Source organism: Giraffa tippelskirchi, chromosome 2 (assembly GCF_054371585.1).
Source record: "Giraffa tippelskirchi isolate mGirTip1 chromosome 2, T2T-mGirTip1v1.2.pri, whole genome shotgun sequence".
NCBI classification, from domain to species: domain Eukaryota; kingdom Metazoa; phylum Chordata; class Mammalia; order Artiodactyla; family Giraffidae; genus Giraffa; species Giraffa tippelskirchi.
Window position 1 is genome coordinate 17076983 of NC_137276.1, and position 17997 is coordinate 17094979.

The 17997-nt window shown below is 45.3% G+C and overlaps 1 protein-coding gene across 1 annotated transcript; it reads right to left on the reverse strand.

Annotated features, from left to right (window-relative positions):
- Positions 1-1175: 1175 nt before the first annotated feature.
- ADRB1 (adrenoceptor beta 1) lies at positions 1176-4251 on the reverse strand. Its single transcript, XM_081538347.1, has one exon. The coding sequence runs from the start codon at positions 4094-4096 to the stop codon at positions 2555-2557; it is 1542 nt and encodes a 513-aa protein (XP_081394473.1). The 5' UTR covers positions 4097-4251; the 3' UTR covers positions 1176-2554.
- Positions 4252-17997: the final 13746 nt, after the last annotated feature.

Below are 17997 nucleotides of genomic sequence, written 5' to 3' on the forward strand. Positions count from 1 at the left end.
TCCTTGGGGAAAGGATAGTGAGATGTCATCCTAAAATTGATTTTTATGTTCTCCAAAATACAATTCTTCAAGTATTTATCTTTCTATTTTTAAGCAAGTCTTGCCATCTCCTGCTCCACCGCCCCGCCCCCGCTTTTTTTTTCCTGGAAAAAGGGGTTACATTTCATAGCAGCTTTTGTTGAAATGGCTACTGTTCATGCAACTTTCCGCTGGTCTCTTAAAACATCGGCAACATTAACCTTTCTCAGACGACTCTCATCTCTCCTGATCCTTAGAATCTCTCATTGCAGAAAAAGGATAATCGGTCTTGACTTTCCTTGGTAGAGAAGAGTTTGTTCATGTTTCATCTCGGTATAAGCCAGAACTTTGTACTCTTCACTTTGATTTCCTCACTATACGATCATAAAATGAAAAGCTTCTTTAAAAATACAAAGAGAAATACTTGAAGTTATTTTGGAGAATGCAGAATTAATCCCAAGATAGAATTTGACTATACTTTCCTTAGGAACTAATTTTAGGAAAACTATCCATTGAGGCTGTCATAATCTTGTTAGGAAAATTTAAAACTTCAGATTTACTTCTCCCTGTTACCTGCCCACCCAGAACTTCCGCTGAAATGGTCTATTTAATCACACAAGAGAAAAATCTTTATTTAAAGGCTTTTTATGAATTTTCACTTAACCATTAAAGCATTTTGCGTTCTAAACAGTCACTGGATACATGTGTATGTGCTGCAGGCTGTGATTTTCTGTTGGAAAACAAAAACCAGCCGTGGATGCCACTTACTGAATTCCAAGTAGGCAGTGATGGTTCCACAGGTTAGTCTCCTTTCCTGCATTGTCTGTACAACGTTGCAGCTGAGCTACATGACTCAATTTTTTTTTTTTTAAGAAGATGCACAAGCCCAAATGTTACTTAAGTCAAGTGTGGCAGATGAGATCTTGAAAACACGTCCAATTAGTCTAGAATATTCTGAAACCGGCTGTGAAAATTTAGGGCAAGTCTGCATCTCTCAGTAGGTGCACACCTTATTTGGTTTAGAGGCATTTTGCTATGCTCTTGAGTCATGAAAAGCTATTAAAAGAGCTCTATGGGAAATCCAGTCTATATTTCAAACAAAACAAACTGTCTTTTCCATTATCACTGACCCCCTTATAGACACACAGTACATAATCTTTTTTTGTGCTTCATTGGTATTTATTGCACATGGACAAATTCCTCACATAGTAGTTAGTTGCACCAGAGTATAAATACTTGGTAAAGCACACAGAGGAAACAGTATTTACACACAAGTGCTAAATTTCACCAGCAGATTCACGTGTGCCCTTGGACATAAAAAAATAATAAAAAAAAATCCTTAAGATAATTTTTTATAATATGGATACAGTACCATGATAAAAGAGTATAAAAAGGTATTTTTCCAATAAATTGCTAGCTCAATAACAGACAACAGAGATAGAATCTGAATTTTATTTTAGTTTTTAAGATCTGCCCCACCCCCATTAAAAAATATTTAATTTCTTTTTGTGCAAATAACATCTTCTGTGGACTTTACAGTTCCTAATACTGTGCAAAAAAAAATGCCACTTTGAATCACGGCTTTTTTGTTTTGATTTTTTGTTTATACCACATGTGCAGTAATCTGAACTGTTTCCTTTTTTCTTTTTCCTTTTTCTGTCCTGTCTTCAATGAACAGAGTCACATGTCACAGAGGCTCAGCGCCTGGTCCTTCCAACTAATATTGATACATAAATAAGCTGTTTAATATAAACAAGTCTTTCTATCTGGCTGTGCAATGTGCACAGTGTGAGTGAGGTAGGAACCCCTCAGCCTGACCACCGAGGAGGCGTTCAGGGACAGCCCGCTTGCCCTACGAAAGGGAAGCAAGGTGAGGCTTGTTCCAAGAAGAGCATAAAACTTCCTGAAACGCGATTTTTGCATCCATCCTTGCCCTCGGCTTTCAGAACAGGAGAAATCATTCCTCAGAAATTAAAATGGAATTTCTCTGAAAAGCAAAAGGAAACAACGTCCTGATAAAGTGTCATTCTCTCTCCTCTCTCCCTGGCTGACCGCTCCTGTTGCCGGGAATGGGATGGAAGCTAAATTGAGAGACTTTTTATCTCCTAACGCTTCTGCCTTCCCTTCCCAGTCATCGCAGAAAGTGTTAAAAACCACGTGGCGGGGGAGCGGGGGGCCGAGGGGAGGGAGGGAATCTAAAGATGCATCACACGCACACACAAAAGAAGGCCGGACCATAAGCAGAAAAAAGAACCCCAAGAACAATCAGCAAGCCACTCTCCCACCCCTCCCCAAACTTCTCCCACCTCTCCCCAAACTTTCCTTTCTGTGAGACGGTCCGTGGCTTTCCTATTTGCCCTTGGATGATGCAGACGAGGTTCGCGGGCTTCGAGTTCACCTGCTTTCGGTCTTGAGTAAACACAGATCTCTTTCCCAGGGAAGCGGTTCAGGGGCGCCCGGGTTCTCTTGCTCCTGGAGCGCACAGCCCGCGCCCGGACTGGGGAAGCCGGGGAAGGCGGGGAGCGGGCGCCCGGCGCTACACCTTGGATTCCGAGGCGCAGCCCGGGCGGCTTGGCTCGTCCGGGCTCGAGTCGCTGTCCGCCGCCGCCCCGCCGTTGTAGCCGGCCCAGGGCTCCAGCAGGCGCACGGGCGGCGCGACCCCGACGTCGTCTTCGTCGTCGTCGTCGTCGTCCGAGGCGGCCCCGGGAGACGGCGACGGCCGGGCCACCGCCAGGCAGCCCGAGGCGCGCGGCGGGTCACCGGCGGCCGCGTGGCTTCCGCAGGCGGCCCGACGCGCGCAGCAGAGCAGGCGCTGGAAGGCCTTGCGGAAGTCGGGGCTGCGGCAGTAAATGATGGGGTTGAAGGCTGAATTGGCGTAGCCCAGCCAATTGAAGAAGACGAAGAGACGGTCGGGCACCAGGTCGCGGTGGAAGGCCTTCACCACGTTGGCCAGGAAGAAGGGCAGCCAGCAGAGCGTGAACACGCCCATGATGATGCCCAGCGTCTTCAGCGCCTTCTGCTCGCGCAGGGCCACGAGGCGCGAGGGCCGCCGCTTGTTGGCGCGCCCGTTGGCCACCGGGGAGGCGGGGAGCGGGGGCCCGGGCGAGGGCGCGGGCGAGGGCAGCCGCGCGGGGCCGCTGAGGAAGCGGCGCTCGCAGCTGTCTATCTTCTTCACCTGCTTCTGGGCCTCGCGGAACACCCGCAGGTACACGAAGGCCATGATGCACAGGGGCACGTAGAAGGAGACGACGGACGAGGTGATCGCGTAGCCCTCGTTGATGATGAAGTCGCAGCACTCGGGGTCGTTGTAGCATCGGCTCGCCTTGGCGTCCTTGTCCCGCCACCACTGCATGAAGATGGGCAGGAAGGACACCAGCGCCGAGATGGCCCACACGGTGCACACGAGGGCCCGCGCCCGCGCGCGGGTCAGCAGGCTCTGGTAGCGGAAGGGCGACGTGATGGCGAGGTAGCGGTCCAGGGCGATGACACACAGGGTCTCGATGCTGGCCGTCACGCACAGCACGTCCACCGAGGTCCAGAGTTCGCAGAAGAAGGAGCCATACTCCCAGCGGCCCCACACCACGATAGTGGCTCCAAACGGCACCACCAGGAGACCCATGACCAGATCGGCGCTGGCCAGCGACATGATGAAGAGGTTGGTGAGCGTCTGCAGCCGCGGTGTCTTAGCGATGGCCACGATCACAAGCACGTTGCCCGCCACGATGAGCAGCACGATGAATGCCATCAGCAGGCCCATGCCGGCCGTCCACTGCTGCGACAGCAGCGGGGGTCCCTCGCTGGCCGAGGTCAGCAGCGAGGCGGGCGGCGACGCGGGAACTAGCAGCCGCGCCGCCGTGGCCGCGCCGTCGGGGACCGGCGCGGCCGATGACAGGTTGCAGGGCTCGGAGGCGCCCAGGGCGAGCGCCCCCGCGCCCATGCCGAGCTGCGGAGGCCGGGGCAGAGGGGTGTGGCGGAGTTGGGCCGCTGTTGGGGAACCCCCCCAGAGGCCCGAGCGGCGGGGCGCGCGGAGGGAGGTCGCGGCCAGGTCAGCGCAGCCGCGGCGCGGGGCCGGAGGCATGGGCGCCGGGCGCCTTCCCCGCCGGAGCCGTGCGCTGTCGCCGCCGCCGCCGCCGCCGCTGCTGCTGGAGCCGCTGTCGCTGCTGGAACAGCTGCCGGGACCTCAGCATGTTTCTGAGCGAGCGGAGCCCGCAGCCCCGGCACCCAGCACCCACCCCACCCGGCTCCCACTCCCCCGAGCCAACCCCCGGGGCCTCGCGTCAGGCTCCTGCAGCCAATCCGGGCGAAGGCACGCCCCTCTCTGGTTCCCCCCCACCCCCACCCCGCCCCGCCAACTCCTCGCACCCCGCCTCCACCGGCGGTTCTGCGGCTCTGGGGAGTCCGGGGCAGATCGCCAAGCAAGCGCCTCCCCGGCGCTCGCGGGTTCCTGCCCGCGCGTCCCTTCCAGAGCCCGCTTGGCTCCAGTGCCCAGTTCCCCCAGGCTCCCAATCGCGCCCGGCTTCCACCCCGCCCCCTCCCGCGGCCCCCAATCTCCCCTCTCCTGCGCCCCGCTTGCCTCCGGCGTTTGGTTTCCTCCTGCGCCCCGGCTCTACCCGCCGCCACCCATCCCATCTACCTCCAGGGTCCAGGTTTCCTGCAGAGCAGAGCGCGCGTTTCCTTTAGCGGGGAGGGGACTTCGGTGTTCTCGAAACACCAGAGCGCCTTGGGTGATCTGTTCGCTGGGGGTGGAGGAGTCTGGCTGCAAGATTGTTTCTTGTATTGGGCAGCCTAGGAGGGTGTGTGTAAAACCCTTCCTCTGTCAAGAGGAGTCCCAGCCAGCTCGCGTCTTGCCAGCTCGGGGATCGGATCGGAGGCGGGTGTGAGGGCTTAGAAGAAACTTTTCCAGCGAGCGCCTTGCTAGAGCAGAGCGCGCATCTGTCAGGAACGCTCTCCGGGAGCTATTCTTGCAAGAAGCTTCTGTTGTTCCAGGGCAGCAGATGCAGAAAGGAAGGGGAGGTTTGTGCAGCTGACAGCTAATGCTGAGGACCACCAGTTGGAAAAATACACACTCCCGGGTCCCAGCTGATGGATGTGTGAGTATGATGCAACAGTGTGTGCCAGTAATGTAAAGAGAGAGGCTTAAGGACATAGGCATGTTAGAGTAAGTGACACCGCCACGGAAGCTAGAACACGTTTAATTACTTTTCAGACTTTTCACGTTCAGTAATAACGCCTGGATTTTGTGTTCTGTTACTCACGTGATTGTATGACTTGAGCTGGGTCAGTGCAAACAAAAAGGTACATTGGCTTTGGGTGACACAGTAGTGAATTGAGAATTCAGATTTCTTGGTCTGCTGCGTTGCCTTCTCCTTTGCCCAAGTTCCCAGATTCTCAAAACTCTAGGATTAATTTTGGAGGGATGAGAGAAGAAAAAATATATAAATACTCAAGAAGATTAAAATCCAATAGCATGTGAAGTTATATCAAAGGCTGTTGGGTTGGCAACTGAATGCATTTAAAATTAGTGAGTTGTTAGCTCTGCAGTGATGTGACTATATGTGGGGACCCACCTACAGGACGGTCACCATCAACACACAATGTAGCCAAAGGTGTGCAAGCCCCCTGTCTGATTCCACTACAGTAGGGTCCTCAGCTCAGCCTTGAAAATAAAAAGCTTTTAATTGAGTCCTGAGAAGTAAATAGCTTTTAATTACCCACTTAAGGAAGCATGAAAATGTTACATAATGCTCACATATCCTTCTAGCATTGGAATAAAATAGCCTCTGAAAGGAACAAACTCCTATTCTTACCTTGGAGAGAGACTGACTTCCACAGCTCCCTAAGTCAAGAGCTAACAGCAATGTGTATTCAGTTTATAAAGCCAAACAGCTTTAAGCCATGGTGGTGGTTTAGTAGCTAAGTTGTGTCTGACTCTTGCAACTTCATGGACTGTAGCCCACCAGGCTCCTCTGCCCATGGGATTTTCCAGGCAAGAATACTGGAGTGGGTTACCATTTCCTTCTCCAGAGGATCTTCCCCATCCAAGGATTGAAGACAGGTCTCCTGCATTGCAGGTGAATTCTTTACCGACTGAGCTACTAGGGAAGCCCAACTTTTCTTTATCCAAACATGAATTTGCTTTAGGCCCAAACTTGATGATCAGTGGGTGGGTGTGGGTGAATTACTTGTCTCTTCATCCCTGGCCTAGGAATTGTCAGCCTAGTTCTGCCAGTTGGGGGGCTTGAGAAGGGGAAACAAGGGAAGGAGAGGGCTAGAAAGAGGGGGTTGGAGATCTGCACCCTAAGTTCAGTGTAGGCACCCAGAGAGCGCTAGTCACCCAAGTCACTGCAAACCTGTGTCCCCTTCTGGCTTTATCCTGTCCCGCCCTCAAGGGTCAGTCTCAAAATAGCCAAGGGGTTGGAAAGAGCAGAATTTAAGGCGGCAGGATTCTGAATGCTGGGCCATGCAGTGAAATGTAGGGAATGTGGGGAAGGCTGCTTTCTATCGGGCACCATCTTTCTGTCAAGTGGTGTTACCAGAATATTGTGTGCCAAGTTTAAGGGCCCCTGAAGGGCAAAGGGATTGCATTTCTGTGAGCGATAAGGCCTGAACTTGGCTGCAGAGATTCAGTGCAGAAGCCTGGATGCCACTAGCATTACCATATGTACAAATACACACATATTGGTGTATGCATATATGCATATGTGTTAGTCCCTCAGTCGTGTCTGACTCTTTGAGACCCCATGGACTATGTAACCTACCAGGCTTCCCTATCCATGGGATTCTCCAGGCAAGAATACTGGAGTGGGTTGCCACTCCCTTCCAGGGGATCTTCCTGACCCAGGGATTGAACCTGGGTCTCCTATATTGCAGGCAGATTCTTTACCATCTGAGCCACCAGGGAAGCTCACCAACACACCAGAAATATCAGGACATGAGATATGAATTGCTGAAAAACTCTCCTGATTTTTTCCCCCCTGCTTATTTAGAGATAAATCAAGTTTCCTTGAATTTCTGGATAATAAATACATTAAATCACAAATAATCCAAAACCAGAAGGTTATTTTGATAGGAATTCCAGCGTAGGGCTGCAGGCATAAAGGGATTCCTGGGGTTCTTGAGGTTGTCCTTCAATTGTACTGATGGAAACACTTGAAATAGTTCATATTCAACTAGAGTTCACTTTCTTTTAAAATAAAATGTTCTCGGATTTCCTTTAATCCCTACACTTCCTGACACTCTTTTTAAAAAAAGTTTTTGAGCTGACATCTTTTTTTGTCCTTAGATAAGGATGCAAGGGCTTCCCTCATAGCTCAGTCAGTAAAGAATCTGCCTGCAGTGCAGGAGACCTGGGTTTGATTCCTGGGTCAGAAAGATCCCCTGGGGAAGGAAATGGCAACCCACCCCAGTATTCTTGCCTGGAGAATCCCATGCACAGAGGAGCCTGGCAGGCTACTGTCCATGGGTGGCAAGAGTTGGACACGACTTAGCAACTAGAGAGAGAGAGAGAAGGATACAAGATTAAGAAGAAAACTTATACACTTATCCAGGTATTAGATGTTGCAAATTTAAAATGAGTAACTTCTCCATTTCTCCATTCTCCATTCCCAACTGTTAAAATGATTCAGTTCTTGGGAACCCACAGATTTGATGATAATTTAGAAAGGAACAAAGCTGCAACACTATATGCTAATCACCACATTGAAAACGAGTGGGCTTCTTCCTCAGTATTTCTTGCTCTCACCTCTCCCATTCCCATCCCACTGCCTCCCTCTCACTCCTGAACTTGCTTTGGGTTCTTCTTGATCTCCCCACCTCCAGTCCTCCCCAGTCCATTTAATCTAGAGTGAAAGTGAAAAAGTCCCTCAGTCATGTCCAACTCTTTGCAACCCCATGGACTATACAGTTCATGGAATTCTCCAGGCCAGAATACTGGAATGGGTAGCCTTTCCCTTCTCCAGGGGATCTTCCCAACCCAGGGATCAAACCCAGGTCTTCCGCATCGCAGGTAGATTCTTTACCAGCTGAGCCACAAGGGAAGCCCAAGAATACTGGAATGGGTAACGGGTCCCTTCTCCAGCGGATCTTCCTGACCCAGGAATCGAACTGGGGTCTCCTGCATTGCAGGCAGATTTTTCACCAGCTGAGCTAGATTAAGGAAAGCCCTTAATCTAGCATACCACAACCAAATTAATTTTTCTAAAGTGCTACTTTGACCAAGATGCTTCTCTGTTCAGAAACCTCGGCTCCTCAACATGGTCTTCAAAGCCCTCCACAGTCCACTTCCAAAGAGCCTTTCCGGCACTGTTAGGTACTAGAACTCTCCATGTCACCCTAGCTTGCAGTTCTGTAAGTTAGTTTTTGAATTTATACTCTTTTCCATTTTTGTCATCTGTACTCTTTCTCACTGGAATCTTTCCACCACGAATCCCCTCCTCCATCTCTGTCTTATTGGATTCAGCTTTCAAGATCTGGCTGATATATTTTTTACATGACAGTCATCCCTGCCCACTGTTTCTAGAAATGATCTCTCCTTCCTCTACTTATAGTAGTTACTTTGCTAGTTGCATTTCATGTGTCAATTAAAAGTATGTTGCCTTTTGATGTCTCTTATATTGTGATTTAATTTTTATAACTTTTATTTTTCTCTTTTCTTCTCATATGGATTGTAAGCCCACTGAGAGCCAAGGCCATCCTATACATCTTTATATTTTCCATGTTTACTAATATTACTTAACATTAATTAGCATTAAGCTTTGATTCATAGAGATTCAATGTTTAATTTATTAAAATATTCTCATATTTACTAGTATGAGAAATAATCAAGTGTTTTTGGAGTTATGATCTTTCCTCATGCTTCAAGTTTAGAGTAATAATTCATACTCCTATAGATGGTTGGATGACATCACTGACTCAATGGACATGAGTTTGAGCAAACTACAGGAGATAGTGAAGGACAGGGAAGCCTGGAGTGCTGCAGTCCATGGGATCACAAAGAGTTGGACACAACTTAGTGACTGAACAACAACAACAAATACCCTAGTCAATATTTTCATATAAATGTTTCAAAATATAAGCTTTACAAATATAAGGTAGGCTAATGAGATAAATAAATTTATATCATGTGCTATGCTGTGCTTAGTTGCCCAGTCATATCCGACTAACTTTGGGACCCCATGGACTGCAGTTTGCTAGGCTCCTCTGTCCATGGAGATTCTCCAGGCCAGAATACTGGAGTGGGTTGCTATGCCCTCCTCCAGGAAATCTTCCCAACCCAGGAATTGAACCCAGATCTCCCACATTGCAGGTAGATTCTTTACCATCTGAGCCACCAGGGAAGCCCAAATTTATATCATACTTAGTAATAAATAAAGTGGGGCAGACATAGCTTAAGAGTTTTTCCAAAGGAATCATGTAAGTCCATATTATAAAAACGCTACTTAATCTTTATAAACATTCATGGTAAATGACCTTTTCCCTTCATTTATGATACTCTGTATCCAAGCATTTCAAGCTGGTGACTTGAATCTGGCTTCAAATTCTAGTTCAAATTAAAAGTCTGTACAGCAGTGACTAATGGGTGTCCCACCCAACCATGGTTGTAAGTCACAAGCTTGGTGAAGACCTCTCTGTTCTTCAGTTGACTTTGCTGGAAAATGAGATTAAAATAATAGTTAATACTATTAGTTAATACTAATGGTTAATAATAATTAAAACAGGGCAGCTTCTGGAAGGCTGGCCAGAGGAAGTCTTGGGGGGAATTTCCAAGTAAAAACACAAGAAGTGTATCAAATCAGTTAAGTTAGCATAATTTGCCTTGAGAATGATAATAGGTGGTAGAAATCATTCATCAGAGCTCTAGTGGCTGTTTCTGAAAAAAGATATACAACTTTTCACATAAAGCAATGTTACTGCTGAAACATTCTCTTAGCACTAAGCAAAGAACAGTTTGCGCCTGTGGCTGGCTTAAGGTCGTATACTGGTTTTGAAGCCACAGTTTACACAGGGACAAGCAATTGCATCCATTGTGATAAGAAGCACAGAAGACAGGGTATAATCACAGCAAAGCAGGGACTACTTGGAGAATTCAGAAGTTCTCCTCTCTCCCACTTCCTGCCTCTTTGCCTCTTCCAGGTATGTCTAAAGAGTACACTGAAGGGCGCAAGAGCCAATAATAATATTTTTCAAAATTTGGGTGTATTGGAAAGTGTTCAGACCTGCTAGGCAGAAGATCCAATTTTGTGTCTGGTGTCACTTTTACGTTTGACCTTCAGTACTGGCTTCATCTTTAAAATGGACTCACTGTTTGCTCCCTCACTGTTTGCTCATCCTTACAAATGGATGAAATGAGATGATGTATGTGAAAGCTTCTTGAAATCTCATATAGCACCATATATTTGTAATGCATCAAATGCTGTCTCATCCCATCATTATGATATTTCAGATCATGAAAGGTGTCAGGATTTGCTTGTATGAGAAGACTCAATTCACTTATATAAGCTTCTCTGTATCAACTGACTCCTTTCTTTCTCCCACTAGATATTAATACAACCCAGAGGCTTGGTCTGTTTGTGCCCAACTCTTTTCAACCCCAGGGACTGTAGCCTGCCAGGTTCCTCTCTCCACGGGATTTCCCAGGCAAGAATACTGGAGTGGGTTGCCGTATCCTACTCAGGGGATCTTTCCAGCCCAGGGGATTGAACCTGCATCTTGCGTCTTCTGCATTGCAGATGGATTCTTTACCACTGTGTCACCCGGGAAGCCCCCGAGGCTCAGGAACAGTCAGCAATTTTTAAATGCCTTTACCTTTGGTAAATCACCGTTTTAAAAAAATCTTCCCCCCATTTTGGTGCCCTTTCTTATTAGATGCGTTCATGCGTGTGAGCTAAGTCACTTCTGTCGTGTCCGACTCTGTGTGATCCCATGGACTGTAGCCCACCAGGCTCCTCTGTCTGTGGGATCCTCTAGGCAAGAATACTGGAGTGGGTTGCCATGTCCTCCTCCAGGGAATCATCCTGACCCAGAGATTGAACCAGAGTCTTCTGCATTGGCAGGTGAGTTCTTCACCAGTAGCGCCACCTGGGAAGCCCCTCCTTAGTAGGTACACTACTCTTAAAAAAGTATTTGTTTATGTGATTCTCTGACATAAATTCCTTTAAAGGATTTCAGTGGTGAAATATTAGCAGCGGAGAAAGAATTTTTTTTCTCAATTAGTGCCAATAAATAGTAGCTTTTTTAAAAAGGAAGGTAATTCAATATAAAGTTTAGCCAACTTTCATAACTTCTGTTCTTATTCAGCTGTAAGATCTTACCTTGAAGTGCTGGCGGCGATGAGAGTGCTATCTGTATACGTGAAAGCATTTGGCTAAGAGCTGTACTTCAGTTTGAAGTCTAGAGCTTGTAATGATAACAAGCTATGCTAATTGTTGAAAACTCTAGGTTTTATTTTAACAGAACCTTACTGTGCTCCTGATAAAATGATTATGTTGCAAGAGCTGAGAAATTTGTAGCAACAAGAATCCCCCATGCCCTGATTTTAAGTTTCTAATGGGTAGAAATGATACCTTTAAAACACATTGCTGCTGCTGCTAAGTCGCTTCAGTCGTGTCCGACTCTGTTCGACCCCATAGACGGCAGCCCACCAGGCTTCACTGTCCCTGGGATTCTCCAGGCAAGAATACTGGAGTGGGTTGCCATTTCCTTCTCCAGTGCATGAAAGGGAAAAGTGAAAGTGAAGTCGCTCAGTCGTATCCGACTCTTAGCGACCCCATGGACTGTAGCCTACCAGGCTCCTCCGTCCATGGGATTTTCCAGGCAAGAGTACTGGAGTGGGATGCCATTGCCTTCTCCGTTAAAACACATTAGCTCCCATTTATTTGGGTCATGTGTTGATAGTTGGTATTTTGTAAATTCCTGTGCAATAAAGAAAACACTTAAAAATTTATGTGGTGGTTGTGCTCAGTCGTGTTAGACTCTTTGTGACCCCATGGGCTGTAGCCCACCAGGATCTCCTGTCCCTGGGATGTTCCAGGCAAGAATACTGGAGTGGGTTGCCACTTCCTTCTCCAGGGGACTTTCCCGACCCAGGGATTGAACCTGCGTCTCCTGTATTGGCAGGCGGATTCTTTACCACTGAACCTTTAGGGAAGCCCAAAAGCTTATGTACACTCTCTACATACACCAGGCTTCCCTGGTGGCTCAGACAGTAAAGAATCCATCTGCAATGCGAGACACCTGGGTTGGATCCCTGGGTTGGGAGGATCCCCTGGAGGAGGGCACAGCAACCCACTCCAGTATTCTTGCCTGGAGAATCCCCATGGACAGAGGAGCCTGGCGGGCTGCAGTCCATGGGGTCGTGAAGAGTTGGACACGACTGAGCGACTAAGCACAGCACACAGCACACTTTTCACTCACTACCTTGAGGAGACCAAACAGGTATCTTTTCCCGTATATTTTTCCTCCTCTTTGTATTAGATATATATTTTTGCAGGTAACTGACTGATTATTTACATACTGTATAAATGCTTATCCAGACTCATTCAATAAATAGAGGCATGGCAAGTCCTTTGCCTTGGAAGGGTAGAGTTTCACACTAGCTGGACACTATTGCTGCTACTTTAAAATTTGTTTATTTATGGCTATGCTGGGTCTTTGTTGTTGCATATGGGCTTTCTCCAGTTGCAGCGAGTGGGGGCTTCTCTTCATTTGGTGCACGGGCTTCTCATTGTGGGGGCCTCTCTTGTTGAGGAGCACAGGTTCTAGGCACACGGGCTTTGTTGTCCTGGGGCATGTGGGATTGATCCTTCTGGACCAGAGATCGAAACTGTGTCCCCCGCACTGGCAGGCGGATTCTTAACCACTGGACCACCAGGGAAGTCCCGCTACTTTGGTTTTGATAACCACTGTGGTCAGGGTTTGAAAATAAATATCAAACCTTCGACATGACATTGATTTTCCACACTGTCTCATCTTTGCAGCTCCTTGAATAATACCTGTTAGAAATCTTTATCCCATGATAGCTTTCTGTTTCCAGAGCATTATCCCTTAATTAAATGTTAAGGGGGCAATGACCTTCTTTGTAGACCTCTTCTAAATATAAATTACTTTTCACACTGGTGAGAAATGGTTGAGTTTTTCTCTTCCTGTTTTAATATGAAGACACTGAAGCAGAAAGAGAGAGGCGTGCTTAAGGTTTGAAGGGAAGGGAAAGGGAGTTTTTTATTTTCCTGTCTCCCGAGCTAATCTTTAATTACCAGAGCCTTCATCCTTCACAGATTATGACCCACCTATTACTACTTGTCAATGTAATTAAATTGCATGGTCTATTTGGGGGCCTGGAGCAAGTCATAGAGTCGTTTTCTAAATAAATAGCTCAGAATGAGTGAAGAGAGTCCATCATGCTATGTTTATGTGTATTTTCAATCAGTTTAAATATAATAGATCTGGAAGAATAGTCACATTTATCCACACAAATTAAACTTGCTTTGTTAGTACATTTCAATGTGGATTTCTGAAAGTGCCACATGAATACTAACTCTGAAGACAAAACCAAAAATCCAAAAAGCAAAGCAAAGCAAAGCAATTAAGTGGTTTGTTTTTTTGTTTTGTTTTTAAGTCTGTAACTAGTAAAAAAAAATCACAGAAGACTCTTATTGAGACTCAAAGGCCCCAGACTTGTGACAACCTTGGGGCTTTTATTAAAAAGTCAAAAAGAAGCTGTTTGGGAGCTTGGAACAGAAAATTAAAAAGCAAGCTCTCCTTGTTGGGTCATTTCCTCGCCCTAATACCTTTTCCAAATCAGGTAGCTATGTCATGGGCATGTTGAACGTTGAGGCTCTCAGAAAAGCCTGGAAAATGCACTAAAATGGTATTGACATTTTAGTCCTGAAAATTTATTTTTTTCTTATTCTGGAAATATCTGAAGTGATGATTTTACTCCGACTTGTCATCATTTCCATCCCACTCCTTACCTTTCCTCCTTCTGCTGCCAGTCACACTGTAGGCATTTTGACATCTCCCCCATTACTAATTAATGGAGATTATGTACATTTTCATAGATCTCTCTCGAGGATAATAATCTTGATTTAAAAAATTCCCGCACATACATACTGGTATGTATAGTTTTCATAAATTCTTACCTTGGAGTTGACTTAGACTAAAGTAATTTATTAAGCAAGCTAAAAACCCATACTTCACCTCACAGAAAATAATCAGTGTGTTCTAGCATAACCAGTCTTGATAGGAGATTTTGAAAATATCCCTGGCTTATGCATTTTTGTTTTGCAGGCTTTTTATTACATAATTTCAAATTGTGGCATTTTAGTAAGATGAGACTAATTTTCGTAATTAGTTGTGACATTTACCTCTCTCTGTATACCATCATGATTAAGCATGCAGCCTGTGAAATCACACTGCCTGAGTTAAAATCCAGGTTTTTGCCAGTTAGTAGCTGGATAAGTTAAAAAGTTATCTGAACATCTCAGGCCTCTGTTTCATCATCTGTTAAGTGGGAATAATAATAATTGTACCTACCTCTAAGGTGTTTGGAGGGTTTGATAAGACACACAAAGCATTTTGTGTAGTGCTTGGTTCATTGTTAAGTACTTAATAAATGTCACTTTTTCTTTTTTCCCATTTTCCCACTCTCCCCTGCCCCCATTGCCACCAGTGAGAAAGATCGTGGTAGAAAAATCCTCATTCTGCCCAAAACCAAGGGTAACAAAAGGGGTAGCCTCTAGTCCATGGAAATTGAATAATTGCATTTTCCTTTTAAGTGAGAGGATGCAGTAAAGAATCTAATTTGGTAAGTACTCTTTTGCTTTCAAAGGCAAGTTTATTCCTCTGTGGTTGTTTAACTTGATTATCATTCCGTTTGGGGAATTAGAATTTCTCAAACTAATTTTACAGTATGAAAAGGTCATTGTAGAGATTTCCATCCTGCGATATAAACCATCTTCCAAATATATGAAACAACAGCAATGACCAAACAAAGCCCCACTTGGACTCTTAATGGAGAGGCTTATTTCCTAAGCTCTAATTGATTCAAGCTGCTTCTTTTTATGGTATAAATTCATAAGATCTCAAGGAGACCAGACGGTTCTCTTGTGACTTGATTTGTGTCAATGGAAGACATTTCAGTTGTCTTGAGGACAAGGGGTCTGACCAGCCCACACCCTGAGAACAGAGAGTAAAGAAAGAAGCAGGCAACAAAAGGTTTTCCCAAGACCATGTGGCTTGCACCCTCAGAGAGTCTTTCAGACTCTAACTCGGAACTATTAATTTTATTTCCAAAACAGATTCAATATCTTGTTTGGTCTCTGTTTTTTCATAACAGATCAGGAGAAGCAAATTAAAGTGAAGGCACAAGGATGGTGAAGGGAACAAAGGGGGCTTCTGGGAACTTTACATTTAAGGAGAAAACAGGAAAACAGGTGATGCCATTTACTGCAGAAACCAGTAGTGTTCTGTGTTGCAGAGCTTGAATTCACTGATAGTCCTGGGTCACTAAGAAAGTTATGTGCGTGCATGCTAAGTTGCTTCAGTCCTGTCCAATCTTTGTGACCTTATAGACCTCTGTCCAAGGAATTCTCCAGGCAAGAATACTGGAGAGGGCCGCTGTGACCTCCTTCCTGATCCAGGGATCGAACCCGCGCCTCTTGCATCTTCTGCATTAGCAGGCAGGTTCTTTACCACTGGCTCAAATGGGTAAAGACAGTTGTAGATCACATTAAATCATCCTCAGTTTAAGAATATGGAAGGTGTGTTTTAGAAACATTTTTACTGAACAATAGTGGTATAAAAATTGGGGAACTTATTTTCTAGAACGCTTTGGTTATCTAGAAAGCAAATAGATATAGGCTATTTTTATCCTCCCATGGTGTTAGATCAATGAGGTATACATTAGTTTGCTAAGAGTCCAAAATCAAGATGTTGGCCAAGTTGGCTTCTTCTGAGGGCTGTGAGCAAAGGACCTGCTCCAGGCTTCTCTCTCCTTGGCTTGGAGATGGCTGTTTTCCCCTCTACGTCTGTCTCTGCATCCAAATTTCTCATTTTCATATTAGATTAGGAACCACCTTCAGGACCTCATTTTGCCTTGACTGCTTCTATTGCCTGTATCTCATACATGTTTTATTTGTTATGTCTACTAGGACAGTGGGCAAGTATAATGTCTTCTCAAAGCTCATACTAAAAACGGCTTTGCAAATAAATAGTATGCAGACCCTGATGAGAACTGTCAAGTTTGATGTGGAGTTGCAGGCTGTCACAAAGTTGTGAATGCCACAGGCTGATGGTGCTCAGATCAAGTCCTCAAGTTTGCTGAGTAGCCTGGTTCTTAGATAGGGTAGGGGGTGGGGTATGCCATATCCCTTTTAGGTACATGCTTAAGGTAGGAAGGAGCTGAAATACTGCTCCTTTATAGTTTTCATTAGGCAGTAGTGGTAAATGGTGCCAATCAGCCTGCCAATACAGGAGATACAAGAGACATGGGCTCAATTCTTGGGTCAGGAAGACACCCTAGAGGAGGAAATGGCAACCCACTCTAATATTCTTGCCTGGAAAATTCCTTGGACAGAGGAGCCTAGAGAGCTACAGTCCATGGGGCCGCAAAGAGTCAGACACAACTGAGCATGCATGCACGCACAAACCAAGAAACTCTCCTGTTCTCTTGCAAATGGAGTAGAATAATTCAAACTTGTGTTAGTAATTCAAATTCAAGGAGAAGAACCAGCCGATCCACTTGGTTGCTGTATAAACCACTTTCAGCAGGTTGTTTTGGCTCTGTGTAGACACATTCAGAGTTGTCCATAGCTGCGATATGCCTGTTATTTTTTCCTGAGCTAGAATTAAAGTAACAGACAGCAAATAACTGAGTAGGCGAGATATAACAAAGCTTTATAACTGAAGAACAAAGCTAGCCTTTGAGGAGAGATAAACTAGGTGATTACTCATATAGAATACATTGAAAAACAGGATTTTTATGACCTTGAAGTAAGGATTTTGATTGAGAGAGTGATTCAGATTTTACAATACTGGTTAGCAGAGGTTGGACCTAAGAAATAACTGCCTTCAGTATGTCAATTTAGATTTATTATGGAATCTGAAGTTCACAAAGAGCCTGATTGCCTGTGTCCCAAGTTGTATACCTAATTGGCCTTTGTTGAGACTGATGATCAAGCTAATAATATCTTAATCTATACAGGCCTGCAGACCAAATCAACCTGACCTTCATGCCCCCAAAACAAATCCCCGCCTAAGATCTAAAAACTCAATCTGATAACTTGCTTGCCATTTGGTATTAAGAATGACTCACAGCTGTCCTAAATACCTCTGCCACCAGAGCTGAATGAGAACTGGATGCTCAAGTAGGAAATTCTGAGGATCTTTCTAACACAGCACTGCATTCTCCATGCAATGATGCCAACTCCTCCTTACAGTGTATCTATCTGCTCTGTGCGTGCTACAGTAAAAGATAAACAGCATGGGTTGGATGTATAAGAAACCGTATCTTTTTTTTGCTTTTGAAACTGTATCTTTTTAAATGTCACATCTGTATTTGTTTAATGGTGAGGTTAGTTCAGTAGAACAAGCTTATATAAGATGGTACTTAAAGAAAAGCTCAGTTCTGTGGATCTTAGTATTATTTAGTCATCTGTTTATGCAACTGTATTTTTAACCTGATTTATGATGAGCAAATAGTTTTTCTGAACTCCCAAGCTGTGTTTCCATACTTCAGTTTGGTTTATTTTCCTCTCAGTTTCCTTCAGAACATATTACAGGGAATTTTCTTTGGAAATTTCATAATGCTTCCCTGAAAGTAGGTAGCATCCATCAGAAAGGACCAAACTGAATGATGAAAATTAAAGAATTGAAATAGAATCATAGAATATATGCATTCTTTCCAATGCAGTGCAATAGAAACAGATTTATGTCACATTCTCTTCAATTTGTCCTTTTTCTTGTTTTGTTTTATTTTTATTGAAA